At 38.0% G+C, this 17,168-nt stretch overlaps 1 protein-coding gene across 1 annotated transcript; it reads left to right on the top strand.

Moving 5' to 3' along the window:
* Positions 1-14,392: 14,392 nt before the first annotated feature.
* On the top strand, positions 14,393-15,861 carry LOC127453725 (GSK-3-binding protein-like). The gene has a single exon (XM_051720352.1). The coding sequence runs from the start codon at positions 14,498-14,500 to the stop codon at positions 14,969-14,971; it is 474 nt and encodes a 157-aa protein (XP_051576312.1). The 5' UTR covers positions 14,393-14,497; the 3' UTR covers positions 14,972-15,861.
* The last annotated feature ends 1,307 nt before the right edge of the window (positions 15,862-17,168 follow it).

Genomic DNA, 17,168 nt, shown 5'->3' with positions numbered 1-17,168 from the left:
ATCTAGTGGCCACAAAGTTTTTGTTGCATATTTTACTGCAGTATTTAGAGGCCCCAAGCATCATATACTGTAAGCCTGTGCTTCTAAACTCATCCCAGATTTTACATTGGACATCTAGTGGGACCCAAACAAAGAATTAAAAAGTAAACAAAATATGTAATTAAAATACTACATTGAAACTAATAGCATGTAGCACAGACTAAAATGTCTGAAATAAATTTTGTAAATGCATAAACAACAACAGTCGTGTGATTTACCAGTCTAACACATGGAACAAACACTAGGCCAAATACTGCATTAGAATTAGGCCATATATTATATATCCTATTTATGCACAATAATATGCATTTTATTATTTGCATTTACTAGCATTGTATTTGCCCTGCTGTCCATGACCCTATCCAGAAAGACCTGCAACCACCACTTGAGAACTAATCTAAGGCAGGTATTAAATATTTAAAGGACTTTTTGCCTTTATTTATTTATAAATATAATGTATTCATAATTTATCAAATAAATGTAGAACTAAATAAAATATACTGTATTTATTTACAGAATTTGTCTGTTTGCTTTTATTTATGGTGTGAGGAACACACTATAACAGGAAGAATAAGCATTATTATTATTATTATTATTATTATTATTATTATTATTATTACCCCCTGAAGTTTTCTTCAACAAGTATGGGGAGTGTTAAATGAATAAATCGCAATGACTCACATTTTCAGAGAGCCCTCCTTTTGTTTGTTTTAATTTGTTGCTATAAACAGAAATCGTCCGATCACAGGCGTGGAGATGAGAGCAGCTATTTAAAGTGCTACACCCAGTTGTATAATTAAGGTGAATGGAACAGTGCTTTTGTTGAGAGAATGTGTAGTTTTATCAAAGCTCCACAGGGTGGCGCTATTGAAAGCAGCTCACACTCACTGCATAGCGTGTAAACAGAAACTGACTAATTAGGGCATGATGGCAATGTCATACATTTGCTTATTTAATAAGTTCAGAGTCTTATTTCTTATTCTTTCTTATTCACTTTATTTCATTACATTTGTTTTATTATATATATATATATATAAATTTGGAAATATAACTTTTTGTTTGCTTTCAGGTTTACATTATATTTTGAACCTCAGATTTTCAATGTGGACTTTTGAGCACCCTGTAAATTACATAACACTAGTAAATATCTTTAGATGTTGCTCTTTTGCATTACTACCCAAAAAATTTTAAGGCAATACTTGCACACACACAAACACACACATGCTTGCACATGCATTTAAGGAACATGTTTTCTGTATGTGAGATATGTGTATGATCTCATTCATATGCTCCTTTAGTGTGCATGATTTGGATACTCTGCACTACAGAGAGTCAGTGAGAGGTTATTAGAGAATGCCTTCATCTAAAGACTGAACATGTTACTGTCCTGCACTGCTAAGACCTCCTTTATGACATCACAAGCCAGAGGGATTTAGTGTCCCAAAGTTGGTCATAAATAACATAATAACACTATTATGTACAATAAGTGTTAAGTCACTCACAGTGTGTTTCTTTTCCTTTTAAATTCATGTCAAATCAAGTCAAGGTACTTACTGTATGTGATGAATCATTGATTAAGTTCATTAAACTCCTGCATTGACTTGCATTGACTGCATTGATGTGCCATCCCATTTGATGACTTATTCTTGGGATTTCACATAATCTCAGGATTGAGTAGTGACTGTTGGATAGTCAAATTCTTCTGCACTGAAAGCATTTAAGCAATATTCTAGTTAAGCTCAGTCAGCAGCATTTGTGGCATAATGTTGATTACAAAAAAAAAAAAAAATATATATATATATATATATATATATATATATATATATATATATATATATATATATATATATATATATATATTTTGACTTGTCCCTCCTTTTCTTAAAAAAAGAAAGAGCAAACATTGAGATTACAGTGAGGCACTTGCAGTGGAAGTTAATGAGGCCAATTTTTGGAGTGTTTAAACACAGAAATGTGAAGCTTATAATTTTATAACAGTATTTACATTAATTCTTCTGTTAAAACATGTGTATCATCATTTTTGCGGTCGTTTAAGGGTTTACGGCATTTTTTCATCATGGCAACGAAGTTGTAATATGGGATATAACTTTACAGAGTTAAGGTTAGTAAGTGATTTTATCACACAAAATCATATTAACAATCATGTTGTAATGTTTGCCTCTTGTGGCTATTCTTTTAAAACTGTATTTTTACGCTTATGGATTAGCCTCATTAACTTCCATTGTAAACGCCTTGCTGTAACCGTGATTTTTGCTTTATTTTCTCCCCAATTTGGAATGCCCAATTCCCAGTGCGCTCTAAGTCCTCATGGTGGTGTAGTGACTCGCCTCAATCTGGGTGGGAGAGGACGAATCTCAGTTGCCTCCACGTCTGCGACCATCAAACCGCGCATCTTATCACGTGGCTTGTTGAGCGCGTTACTGCGGAGACGTAGCGCATGTGGAGGCCTCACACTATTCTCCGCAGCATCCACACACAACTCACCATGCGCCCCACCGTGAGCGAGAACCACACATTATAGCAACCACAAGGAGGTTAACCCATGTGACTCTACCCACGCTAGCAATCGGGCCAACTGGTTGCTTTTTCTGGCTGGAGTCACTCAGCATGCCTTGGATTCGAACTCACGACTCCAGGGGTGGTAGTCAGCGTCAATACTCGCTGAGCTACCCAGGCCACTCATTTTTTTCTTTTTTAAATAAACAAGGGCTGAGTCAAAATTATTTTTTTCATAATAAACATTATGCCACAAATGCTGTCGATTGAGCTTAACTTGTATTAAACCCGGAATAATCCTTTAACTCTCAAACTTCCAGTGCCCCATTTCATAACTAAGATCTCTACAACAACTATTCCTATACCACAATTGTTTCCAAGAATAGCCCAAATCCCCATTCTACCATATCAATAATTGTGCCATTCCATAGTCCACATCGGGCATTGCTTGGTGTTGTATTTGTTCTGGCATAAACCCAGCTGTGCAAGAAGGTGACTGCTAGGAGATGTGGGGCTCACTGTAGAAACACGCTAGGTTAGGAGAGAGAGCGTGTGTTGTCTGCTGACCGCAGCATTTCCCAAAGCAGCTGCGTTTTCAGCCATCAGTGGCGCATGGCCTTTGGACTGGATATCCAGAGGATGTGAAAATAGCAGAGGGAGGGTAGTGTGCTCTTGTAAACACAGCTATTAAAGCTCGTGTTTTGGCTGCGGCTCAGGAGTTGAGGGCACCCGGTGCAATCAAAACACGTGCTCTTACATTTCACAACACAAACATGGCCTTCTCTCAAGGGGGGAGGGGCATGATTCTAGGAAATCAATACTGAGCTTCACAATTGCAGCCTTCACTATAACTAACATGTGGCTCGCATGCTATTCTCCCTCATTCCTTTTACTGAGCTGATTCAACCTCTCTAGATGTCTAAAAATATCAACTACTGCTTTTTCAAGCGCTTGTTTTGAGCAATATGCAAGATCGTATATCACACCGCTCAACCTATCTAAACATCACCAGGCTGTCATATCTATTTCTAGACTATGATGATGTCAGGGTAAATACAAACACTTGTTATTAACAGGCATCTTCAGGCAATCTCTGTTGTTAAAGGGATAGTTCACCTATAAATGAAAACTCTGTCATCATTTACTTACCCTCATATTGTTCAAAACATGTATGACTTCATTTCTTTCATGGAACACAAAAGGATATGCTATGCACATTGACAGCCATAGTCACCTTTCATTTTCATTGCATCTTTTTCTATACAATGAAAGCACATGGTGACTGAGGCTAGAATTCTGCCTAACATCTCCTTTTGTGTTCCAGAGAAAAAAGAAAGTAATCTGGTTTTGCAACAATATGGGGGTGGGTAAATGACGACAGAATTTTCATTTTTGGGTGAACTAACCCTTTAAAAATTAAGTGAATTTCAAAAATAATGATTATTTTTAAACAGGTTTCCTAAACATTCCCTTTGGCTACAATTTGTTGGACAAAAAGATAGTCATGTGTAAACTCATGCCATTGGTTGAGTCAATAAATGTGTTTACATGCACATCAATATGCTGACAATTTCCAAAAATCAGCTTTTTCGAAAAATGCAAGAAAGCAGTGTTTACATGAGTTTTGAAATGATTTTTGATTTCAACACATAAAAAGGCATGCACACAAGTCTTGGATAATGCTGTATGTTGGATAAGCCAGTAAGAACGCCAGTTAAGGTGTTTACATGCAACGCGAAAATGGGGTAATGGGCAAAAATCGACCTGTAAAAATCTTCTTTTTTTTTTCCTTAAACTGTTTATATTCTTACCCTGATAAAGGAAAGCTGTTTATGTCATTTACATGACCTTACACATTATTGACTTTAAGCATACATAAGACATTAAGCATAATCAGTATAAGGTGCATGTAAACACTCTCAATATTGCTGTATCAGGCTGGTGAGGATGCTCAGACAAACAGATGTTTTGATAATGCAACAGAGCCACAGTGTTCATACTTTTCAGGGAAATCAACTTAGAAATGGCTTTCTTATCTTACAGATAAAATAAAAGAAACTATTTTAACATCGAAAAAAATTAACACACCTCAGCCTTAATCACTGCCCCACTATTTCCACAGTCACGCTTTGGTATTGCAAGTAAGAAACTGATATGATCAAAAACACTTGCCACAGATAAGCGCAAAAAAGGCATGCAACCAATATCACCAACTGACAGACTTCCAGTAACTGCCTCACATACACAGTACAGTACAACACAGTGTTCCTTTCCATAATCTCATGCTCTGATTAGGATGAGCCTCTCTAAAGTTAGACAGAATGAGCTTGACTATGCAAGAGAAAGTCTGTGTGCCTAATCCAATACATCCCAACCTCCCTCCAGATCTGGCCCAGACATTGGCTGTAACATAGAGCTGAGTAATAACAATTGCCTGAAGAGGTTGACACCAGACAGCTACAGTAACACTCTGATGAATGTAAAGGAGGAGCTTTCTGGAAATGATTCACATTGAATGCTTTGTCTGAAGTCAGAATTGCTTTGTGTGTGTTTACACAAACACCAATCAATAAGCCCTACAATTTACACAGGTGCACAACAGTGGCAAATGCCATATGAGAATTGATACCACTACTACTACTCATGCAATGATTCAGCATCCAGAGTAAGGGTACAAAGAATTTAAAGTCATAATAACACCAAAATAGAAATCAATATTGTGAGCAATTTGTCAGTTCACATTATTCCAAAGAAAATAATTTGTCTTTGTAATCTTTCAGCAAAACTTAAAGCTGAAGTATGTAATTTTTTCAGTGTTAAAATATTTTATTCTATCCCAGCTTAATATGCAGAGACAACTATAAGTAAGCCTCTCACAGGTTAATTTTCTCAAAAAATGTAAACAATGTGTCTTTGTGGCACTATAAAAATTAATGTTTGTTTTGAGCGACCCGCTTAGACCAGTCCCAAAAACATTACTCAACAATGGCGTGAGAGCGGGACTTTCTGACTGTTTGAACAATTGCAGAGGAGGGGCGTATTCAGAAAGCTGTTTTGAAAACATTGTTTATTTTTGCAATTCCGTTCGGTGGCATTAGTGTCGCATAAATTACATACTTCAGCTTTAATAACTTGCTCTGCCTCGACATTTCTTTTTGGCTGACATCACAAAGCCCTACTTTTTCAACTCCTCCCCTCTAACCACCTGGCTCCATTTTGGTATGAAACTCCCACTCCAATCCAGTTGATTACCGGTGCATGTAATCAGGTCCCACCCTACATTTTTTTCTGTTTGAATATCCTGTTTCATTTAGAAATACATAACAATGTATGTTGTTGCAACATGGGTTGCAAATGCTGTTTTACATTAAATACTTGCTTTGTCAGAAAGCTGAGTACCTTCATGTTTAAAGTAATAACAACATTAATATATACAGTAGCGTAAAGACTTGTGGTTCAGTAAATGAATCACTTTTAATTCAGTAACTGCCCTTACTGATTCAGTGAAGATTTCCTCAGATTAATTCAAACTGATAACTTGTCAGTTGAAGAGTCGTTTGGATTGATTCATTAAAAGAACCGGATCATAAGAGTATAGGCTGATTTATTTGCGAATTTACCTGCACTGTATGTTTCTGAGTGAACACAATGCAATGAAAGATGTTTTGGCATTATGTCATGGATTTTTATCTTCTCATAATAAAACTGAAGCTCACAACATGTGTAAAAAATCATTTATTTTGCCATGGAGCAGAAGATTGGGAGCGGAACATTAAAAAACAATATTTCTGCTCTGTGCTAAAGTAATTATCATAAAGCACATGCTCACTTTAAAAATAAATGTAACAAACTAATAACATCCATACTTTAATTGTAGTGTTGAGGCATATATTAGATTGTACCTTGCAGGGGAACAGGAAGAAATAAGCAATAAAGCCTCTCCCTTACAGCTAAATACAGGACAGGGCAGTAATTCAGCAGGGAGGGGCTCTCTGACTCTCTCTCCTATGTTTACCCAGTCACTTGCTTATGGATTATCTCCTTGGTTACTTTGCCCTCATTTGTTTTATGCCTGCACTTAAAAACAATGCCGGTACAAAACACTCTGAAATACCCAGAATCCATGGACCTTTCATTTGAAACTGGGGCTCTAGAACCCTTGAAACAGAGCAGTGTCCTCCTGCCTCACATCACGGCTCTAAGTTAAAGGAATATTCTGTGTTCAATACAAGTTAAGCTCAATCGACAGCATTTGTGGCATAATGTCGATTAACACGAAAAATAATTTCGACCTGTCCTTTCTTTTCTTAAAAAACAAAACAAAAAAAACACAAAAAACAAAAATACAAAAATTTGAGGTTACAGTGAGGCACTTACAATGGGAGTTAATGGGGCCCATTTTTGAGGGTTTAAAGGTAGAAATGTGACGCTTATAATTTTATAACAGCACTTACATGAATTCTGTTAAAAATAATGTATTATTTGAGATATAAAGTTGTTTAAATTGTCATTTTTACAGTCATTTTAGGGTTTGTTTACAAAATCGTCATGGCAACACAGTTGTAAAATTGGCTGTTTACACAGAAAAGGTTAGTAAGCAATTTTATCGCACTCAAATTATGTTAATATGCATGTTGCTTATGTATTGTTGCTACACTTTTGAAACATATTTTACCATTTATGGATTGGCCCCATTCATTTCCATTAGTTCCACAAAGAGGAGCAAGTCAAAATTAATTTTTTGTGGTAATCAATATTGAACCCGGAATATTTCTTTAAGTATTTTTTTTTTTTTTTTTTTCAGTTTATTTGCCTCTTCCATAACAATAACCCATGCTCCCAACCCAAATACACTTCAAGGACTTACTTGGCCAAAAAGAGACATGCCTGTTCTTCTCATATGACAAACTAATCTACTCTTTTTGTCATGTCAGATCATGTGACAATTGAAACAGGACAGGTTTTACAACACGTTTTTTAAAACACATTGCCTGCTGGATGTCTTTTTATGACAGTATTGCCTAATGTGTTGGAGATTACAGACTATTATCTGTTGTGCTCTTCATACCAAATAATTCATTAATAATGTACATATTTCTCCATGAAAGCAGATAAGTATCATGTATCCAACCCTGAACAATTCCTGGTACATAGAGATCTTTTTGTTCAACGTAGCTAGCCAATCTTTATCTTTCAAAGCTCTATGGCTATGAATAAATTAATTAAATGAATCGATCAATCAATATATGACTGAATTTTATGTTACATATTCTGTATACACTGTAAAACAGATCATCAGACATACCATGATAAACAAAAGTGGCTGTATAAAAAGGGACCTAAAACTCTTTTACACAAAGAGCACATGGCACAGTGGGTTCACAGTAAGCTGAATTCTGAGAAACCGACTCCCTGTAGGCATAGTGATGACTGAGACAGTGAGCAACAGCACACTAGAGGTCTGTTTCTGATACAACCACAAGGTCTCAGTCTGTGCTTAAAACTGCTCTCCCTGCTGTGAGGTAAACAAAACAAAAAAAAGCTGCTATGCATGTTCAGTTGCAATCTGTGCAAACAGACACAATCAACTGATTGATCACAGCATTGGCAGGCTGACATGCCTTTATTAACTTACCAGGAAACACTGGAACATTGCTTACAGTTTAATTTAGCAATTTCTTTTCAGTACATTATCTATTTCGTTTTTAGACACACCATTATTTTGTAGCTGCTCAATATTCTGAGTATAAAGCTAGAACTCATTTGAAATTAAATTAATCTGACCAATCAGATCAAGTCATGGTAATGTAACTCATCATTTGTACAATGTAGATGAATAGTGACTGTATAGACTATACAGTATATTGTGGCCAATAATCCACTCTTCCTACACCATTCACCCCCTAGGTTGCATGTTATGTAATATATGACAGACTGCAAAACTGATGTCATATACTTGGTGAACATGTAGTCTGAGTAACATGATATGCATGTACGTATGTTCTTTCATTTTCTACAAACTGTCAACATACATGATCAGATGAATCCTACTTGATGTCATAAATGCAAACCTCCTTCTGATGGTATTAGATAATTGTACTTGTGCAAGCCTTGATTCTTAAACTATATATTCTAAAAGCAGTGACCAGACAAAACGGTGCAAGTTGTTTTGGGATGAACAGCAAAAATTGCCCATACCAGGATTTTTATTATTATTAACCACTTGAAATTGTGCATGTTCTCATGCCATGAGTAACCAGACATCCAAAAGTAGTCAAGTTCTGTTAAAGGGATAGTTCACCCAAAAATCTAAATTCTCTCATCATTTACTCACCCTCATGCCATCCCAGATGTGTATGACTTTCTTTCTCCTGTAGGACACAAATTAAGGTTTTTAGAAGAATATATCAGCCCCGTAGGTCCATATAAAGCAAGTGAATGGTGACCAAAATGTTGAAGCTACAAAAAGAACATAAAGGCAGCATAAAAGTAATCCATATGACTCCAGTGGTTTAATCCTTCTGAGGAAATCTAATCGATTTTGGGTGAGAACAGACCAAAATATAATTATTTTCTCACTGCACATCTTGCCATTGCAGTCTCTGGGGACGATTATGATTTCAAACTTGATTACACTTCCTAGCATGTAATCGAGCTTGAAATCATGATTGCCAAGGAGACTGCAGATTTCAATATTTACTGTGAAAAAGGAGTAAGATTTTGGTCCGTTCTCACCCAAAACCAATTGGATTGCTTCAGAAGACATGGATTAAACCACTGGAGTCTTATGGGTGACTTTTATGCTGCCTTTATGTGGTTTTTGAAGCTTCAAAGTTTTGGTAACCATTCAATAGCAATGTGTAGAATTTTAATTTTTGGGGGAGCTATTCCCTAACTGTTTCTAAGAACTCAGAAACTTTTTCCCCTGAAAGAGGACGTGGTGAGAGTGGTTGAGCTTACTGTGAAGACTGAAAACTGAAAGACCCGGATGTACCAGAGCAAAGAAACACAATTATTTATCATGGTTATGCCATGAGAATAATAACAATCAAACAAACATGTTGAAATGAATTGCTAAATTGCAAGTCTGAATACAACCATTAACATAAATAATTGAAATGGTACACATCTTTAATCCTGGCATAACTGCAAATATTCAGTGTTTGGTGTATCCGATGACAAAGTAATTAGTTACTGTAATCTAATTACTTTTTAGTCAAAAAGTAGTGTAACACATTACATTTTAAGTTATTGCAATCAGGTTACAGTTACTTACTTTCAGTTAAAATAATTACTTTTAAGTACATTACTTGCACAAAAGGAATATGCATCATATATTTCAAATATCAGAATCAGCTGCTTACACATACAAGGAATTTGTCTTGGTGACAGGAGCTTCCAGTGTACAACAATACAAAAACAATACAAAAACAGCAGCAAGACATAGATAATAATAAAAAATACAAAATAGTTATAAACATATGTACATACACACAGACACACACATACATACATACACACATACACATACGTAGTTCAATCTAATACAAATCTGTTATCTGTTATGTACAGTGCAAATACAAATCTGTTATGTACAGTGCAAATATTTTTTATTTTTTATTTTTTTCTCAGAGGAATGAAATGGCAGAAGAGGTTGGATGTGTTTGATAAATATAAAAAAGACTAAACTGTGTATTGCACGTAGTTATTGCTCAATGGGTCAATTTAACTGTTCATGAGATGGATAGCCTGAGGGAAAAAACGGTTCCTGTGCCTGACGGTTCTGATGCTCAGAGCTCTGAAGTGTCGGCCAGAAGGCTACAGTTCAAAAAGGTTGTGGGCAGGGTGAGTGGGGTCCAGTGTGATTTTTCCAGCCTTTTTCCTCACTCTGGAAGTGTATAGTTCTTGAAGGGGGAGCAGGGGGCAACCAATAATCCTCTCAGCAGTCCGAATTGTCCTTTGTAGTCTTCTGATGTCTGATTTTGTAGATGAACCAAACCAGACAGTTATTGAAGTGCAGAGGACAGACTCAATGACTGCTGAGTAAAACTGTATCAGCAGCGCCTGTGGCAGGTTGAACTTCCTCAGCTGGTGAAGGAAGTACAACCTCTGCTGGGCCTTTTTCACAATGGAGTCAATGTGTGTCTCCCACTTCAGGTCCTGTGAGATGGTAGTACCCAGGACCTGAATGACTCCACTGCTGCCACAGTGCTGTTTAGAATGGTGAGGGGGATCAGTGTTGGGGTGTTCCTCCTAAAGTCCACAATCATCTCCACCGTTTCGAGCATATTCAGCTCAAGGTTATTTTGACTGCACCAGACAGCCAGCTGTTCAACCTCCCTTCTGTATGCAGACTCATCGTCATCTTGGATGAGGCTGATGACAGTGGTGTCGACTGCAAACTTCAGGAGCTTGACAGAGGGGTCCTTGGCGATGCAGTCATTGGTGTAGAGGGAGAAGAGTAGTGGGGAGAGCACACATCCTTGGGGGGCACCAGTGCTGATTGTACAGGTGCTGGAAGTGAGTTTAACCTGTCTCACAAGCTGCTGCCTGTCCATCAGAAAGCTGGTAATCCACTGACAGATAGACATGGGAACAGAGAGTTGGTGTAATTTATTCTGGAGTATAGCTGGGATGATGGTGTTGAAAGCTGAACTGAAGTTCACAAAAAGGATTCTTGCATATATTCCTGGTCTGTCCAGATGTTGCAGGATATGATGCAATCCCATGTTGACTGCATCATCCACAGACCTGTTTACTCGATAAGCAAATTGAAGGGGATCTAGAAAGGGTCCAGTGATGTCCTTCAGGTGGGCCAACACCAGTCTCTCAAATGATTTCATGACCACAGACGTCAGGGCGTCAGGTCTGTAGTCATTAAGTCCTGTGATTTTTGGTTTCTTTGGGACAGGAATAATGATTGAGTGTTTGAAGCAGCATGGGACTTCACACTACTCCAGTGATTTATTGAAGATCTGTGTGAAGATGGGGGCCAGCTGGTTAGCACAGGATCGAAGACACGCTGGTGAGATGCCATCTGGGCCTGAAGCTTTCCTAGTCTTTTGTTTCCGAAAGACGCAGCTCACATCATCTTCAAAGATCTTAAGTGCAGGTTGAGTAGCAGGAGGGGTAGGAGGGGGGTTGCAGGAGGTGTTGGTGTTTGTGTGAAGTGAAGGTCAGAGTGGGTGTGGGGTGTGAGACTGGGCCTTTCAAATCTGCAGTAGAACACATTCAGGTTGTTGGTCCACCACAGGGTTGGGGTAGGAGTCCTGTAATTTGTGAGTTGTTTCATGCCACTCCACACTCATGCAGGGTCGTTAGCTGAAAACTTGTTTTTCAGCTTCTCAGAGTATCTTATTTTAGCCACTCTGATTTCCTTATTCAGTGTGTTCCTGGCCTGATTGTGCAAGACTTTATCCCCACCCCTGTAAGCATCCTCTTTGGCCTGATGAAGCTGCCTGAGCTCTGCTGTAAACCACTGTTTGTTGTTGTTGAACTTTAAATAAGTCCTAGTAGGAATGCACATATCCTCACAGAAACTGATATATGATGTAACAGTATCTGTGAGCTCGTCCAGGTCTCTGGCTGCAGCCTCAAAAACGCTCCAATCCGTGCAATCGAAGCAGGCCTGTAGTTCCCGCTCTGCTTCATTGGTCCATCTCTTTACAGTCCTTACTACTGGCTTGGTTGATTTTAATTTCTGTCTGTAGGTTGAAAGAAGATGAACCAGACAGTGATCAGAGAGTCCCAAAACTGCTCTAGGGACAGAGCGATATGCATCTTTTATTGTTGTGTAGCAATGATCCAGTATGTTCCTGTCTCTGGTGGGGCATGTAATGTGCTGTTTGTATTTGGGCAGTTCACATGTGAGATTTGCTTTGTTAAAATCCCCAAGAATAATAGTAACTGAGTCCGGGTATTGTTGTTCCGTGTCTGTGATATGATCAGCCAGCTGTTGCAGCAACGCATTCAAACACGCATTTGGCGCGATATACACACTCACCAGAATAAACGAGGAAAACTCCCGCGGCGAGTAGAAAGGCTTACAGTTAATAAAGACGCTTCCAAATTACGACAGCACATCCTCTTTAATGTCGTTACATCTGTACACCAACTTTCATTGATGTAAAAGCATGTTCCACCGCCTCTCGTTTTCCCCGTTAACTCCACAATGCGATCCACTCTGAACAACTGGAAGCCCAGCAGATGTAACGCGCTGTCCGGAATGGCTTCACTCAGCCAGGTTTCTGTGAAGCACAAGGCAGAAGAGGTTGAAAAGTCCTTGTTTGTGCGGGTGAGGAGATGTAGTTCATCAGTTTTGTTAGGAAGAGAGCGGAGATTCGCAAGATGAATGCTCGGCAGCGTTGTTCGAAAGCCCCGCCTACGGAGTTTGACCAGCGCACCGGCTCGTCTTCCTCGCCTGCGTCTCCTGAACAACAAAGCCGCGCCTCCAACTAAAATGTCTAGCAAAACGTCTGAATATTCAAAAACCGGGAAAAGACTGTCTGGTATAAGCTGTCGAACATTCAACAGTTCGTCTCTGGTAAAACTGACTGGAAAAAGATTACTAAACACAGGACAAACAAACAAAAACAACAAAACAGTAGGAGCGCTCCACACCGAGGTGGCCATCCGTGGCGCCATCATGATGTATATATGAATTCATATCTGCTATTCATATCACACAGATAAAGGGCGTCCAACAATGAATGAGAAGGAAATATAGACATTTTTATTTGAATGGTAAACCAAAAACTTTTCTAGGAAAAGTGTTTAAGAGACAAACTTAAAAGTAAAATAATTAGTGGGTGATTACTTTTTAGACTAAGTAATCATTAAAGTAATCTGATTCAATTTTTTAGAGAAGTACTTCTCTAAAGCAATCCACTACAAGTACTTCTTGTAGTGGATTGCTTATTTTAAGTAATTTACCCAACACTGCCAAAATTCTTGTGTAGCAGCCATGTTACATCGTAAAGAACTGTCCTTACCAAACATTTTGCGTCCATCTGCGCTGTTTTTCAATTGTTTTTATATGTAGACATACGCTAGATGGACGTCTTTGACCATTGCACTTGTCAGTTTTGTCAGCATTTTTCGCAAGAGTGCCGCACTGATAAAATATGCGATTAGCTTTTTAGCGCAAGATCGAAATGCTCTGAACGCTCCCTAAAGGACGGGGTACCATGGAACGTTCTCCCGGGCACTGTGTGTACTACTTATCTTTTATGTTTATATTAATGCGTTTGATTTGATTTTACTCAAATAGCCTCCACGTTCTTATAATTATTTCCATTATGTTTTACTTTGTTAAATATGGCCTCGCAGAGATGATGAGGCCCGAATTCCTAATATGGAAAAGAGGTTAGAAATAACTATTTTGATTTGAAAGAAAAGCGGGCAATACAAAACCTCTTGAGAAATGCTGTACATAGGTTATACCTCTATTAATGCTACATTCAGTTGCACCATCGAAAGGAAATAGGGTGCATAGGGTTCACACGTGTGGCTGTCTTGTAGTACATCGCTTTACACACCCTCGGTGACTGTTATGTAACGTTGATTGATGATCCGGAGATCTCTCGATAAATATGGGAGTTCCAAAATAAATATAACCGCTAAGAATAATAAAGCAAGCACAACTTTTGGCAAGTGTAGTTAATTTTTAAGTTTAAACGGAAAACTGTCTCCAACTTCCTGTTTACAAAATTATATATTATAGTTTACATTTAAAAACATATTCTAACATACGCCCCTCTCCCTCCAAAAAAAAAAAATGGTACGTTCCGGATTCTGCGTCATCCATTGTTTACAAATCAACCCTCGAGCTGTGTCTGTTGGGCAGCGTGGAGAACGGTCACACCGGCAAAACGGTCCTGTCGATTTCATTAAAAACACGAATTGCAGCCGGATTTTTTGATATATACATATATATTCAAACATGCCTTGTCGAAAGGAGAACTATATCTTTTTGGAACAGTCGGTAACGATGGATTCTAAGGAAGTAGACGCGCTGGTGTCGAAGATCGGCGAGGCGCTGCAGCTTCACAACAATAGCTCGAGCCATAAGGGGATGTCACGTCTACACGGTCTCGCCAGCGGCGTCAAACCGAGCAACACAAACGGCAGCCACAGCAGTAGCAGCTCGGCGGGCGGTCAGCGGCTCAATGGATGCTACATGCGTCTCCGCAGCCGGAGTTTACGCACCAGCCGGTCCAGTCCATACAATCCGTATGGGGACCATTTCAAATCGTGGAACCGAAAGAAGATCGACGTTACGACGGGCGACGATGACGATCCGCATCAGCTCCTCCAGGAACTCATATTGTCGGGTAATCTGATCAAGGAAGCGGTCAGACGACTTCAGTTTTCCTCGGAACCACCGGAGCAAGACATTTCCAAACCCATAGATTGACTTGTTTTCAGACCAGCAGACGCATGAACGTCCTCGCGTTTAATGGGGTTGCCCGCTCATTGCCATACAGTGATTTTGCTGATGGTTTTACAGACTTTGATATCAAACCCGTATAATTTTTCTATTGTATATTCATGGGATGGAAATGTTATGTATTTTCGACTGTTTTGCAATGTGACCCCCCCCCCTCCCCCTCCCTTTGTGACTTTTTTATTACGATTTCAGCGTCCAGATGAATGCAATGTAATGCAAATTCCTGTGATTTATAGCAATGCATCTGATAATAGTATTAACTGGCCTCTGTTTGTCTTTGAATGGATGGTGCATTTTGTTTTGGTTTGCTGGAAGTCAGCAGCGTGTGTCAGTAGCAACAAGAACTGCTCAACTGGTTTGTTTACAATGTAGATGTGGTCGGGCTGTTGGTTAGATCTGGCAACGGGTCACACTTTTTGTTTACTCACTCTGAACGTTTAGTTACTTTTGTTAGATACTGGGATATCACTTTTTTTTTTTTTCTTTTTTTTTCTCAAGATGTCCCCGTGTGCACATCACATCGGCCCACGATCACAGACCCCTTAATTTTTCTAGCAAGGAGCCAGGCCAACACCCCTCAAAGAGAAACCAAGATCAAACTCGCCGATGTGTGGATAAACTTGTTAAACTTGGGGGGATGTGATGATCACAACACTGACACACTGGTGCTTTTTTGATTCCAATGTGGAGTTCTCATGTTCTTTTTTTTTTTGTTTGTTTTTTTTGTTTTTTTTCACTCTATGTAAACTCAGTGTATGCTTCGCAACGAAGTGTTTTTAATACCTCTGATTGTTCAGAGAGATTGGTGTCTAATAAATGTGGTGTTTTTGCATAAGGTTTTTTCAGATGTCTTTGTCTGCCCCTAATATTCCTGGTTTGTATGCACTTTAGAGTTGATTGACCAGCCAAATGTGGATTATCACTCATTTTGCTCTGTTTTCTCTGCATCTGAGAGACCAAATTTTAGTCTCGATTTCAACTTAATTTTGACAAAATTACTATGTTTTGTCTTTGCATGCAGCATTGTGCATTTATATCAAATGGTTACATGTTTCCTTTCAGTGATTTTTGGAGCTAGAAAGGTCGGATCACCATTCACTTGCATTGTAAGGACCTACAGAGCTGAGATATTCTTCTAAAAATCTTGTGTTCTGCTGAAGAAAGTCATACACATCTGGGATGGCATGAGTGTGAGTAAATGATGAGATAATTTTCACTTTTGGGTGAACTATCCCTTTAAACCTCAGTGTTCCCATTAAGCAAATAATATAGTTAATGATCCTAAAAAACACACATGCACACAAAATACCATCAGGGTAACACGTGACACCAAATTAGTGCAATAAACATTAACTAAACCACATAAAATATAACATAGAACACCTTAAGGTACATAACTGATATAAACGAGAAGAAACAGGCCTAACTATTTCCATAAAATATAATGAAATGTGTTGGGTCACGCAGAGACTTCTGTGTATGCCTGAATATTGTTTTTCACCTTAATTTTAACAAAAGTTTACCATCAAAGTGCATGTATTCTCTTGTTAAACATAATAGAAATTGTTATGGTTATTTATATGGTAAAATCATACTTTGTGTAAAAAAAAAATTAATACCACATTTAACTGTAAAATTACATGCAGACTTATATATATATATATATATATATATATATATATATATATATATATATTGTCTTGTTATAATATATTTTATACCGTACATGTTAAGCTACTACCTGTTAACCAATTAACGTTTTTTTTTTACTGTAACATTTTTACAATCTTTTCCTGTCAATATTAAAGCCTTTTTTACAGTAGTATTTATACACATTTACATTTATAACTTTTAGCAAATGCTTTTTATTTGTGTGTGCGTGTAATTAAATACTGCATCTATAAGGAAATAATTACATTTATGAGGAAATAATGAAATGCCATATAATTATAAGGATTTATCTAGATAAGTTGTTCAAAAATGTGACCACGTGTGGTTGTAATCGACGAAAGAACAAGCTAACGCTTCACTATAGTTATGATATCTGCAGCAATAAACGTAGCTGTACTCTCTGAACATGTTTTGTAATTGATAGTTAATTAATGACTAGTTATTTATTAACTTACCGGAACTTCAGCAATACTGTTCCTTGCTGAGGCATTTT

This window comes from Myxocyprinus asiaticus, chromosome 16, assembly GCF_019703515.2.
Source record: "Myxocyprinus asiaticus isolate MX2 ecotype Aquarium Trade chromosome 16, UBuf_Myxa_2, whole genome shotgun sequence".
Lineage (NCBI taxonomy): Eukaryota > Metazoa > Chordata > Actinopteri > Cypriniformes > Catostomidae > Myxocyprinus > Myxocyprinus asiaticus.
Note: the sequence above shows the minus strand (reverse complement) of the source record. Positions and strands in the feature narration are given on the sequence as shown.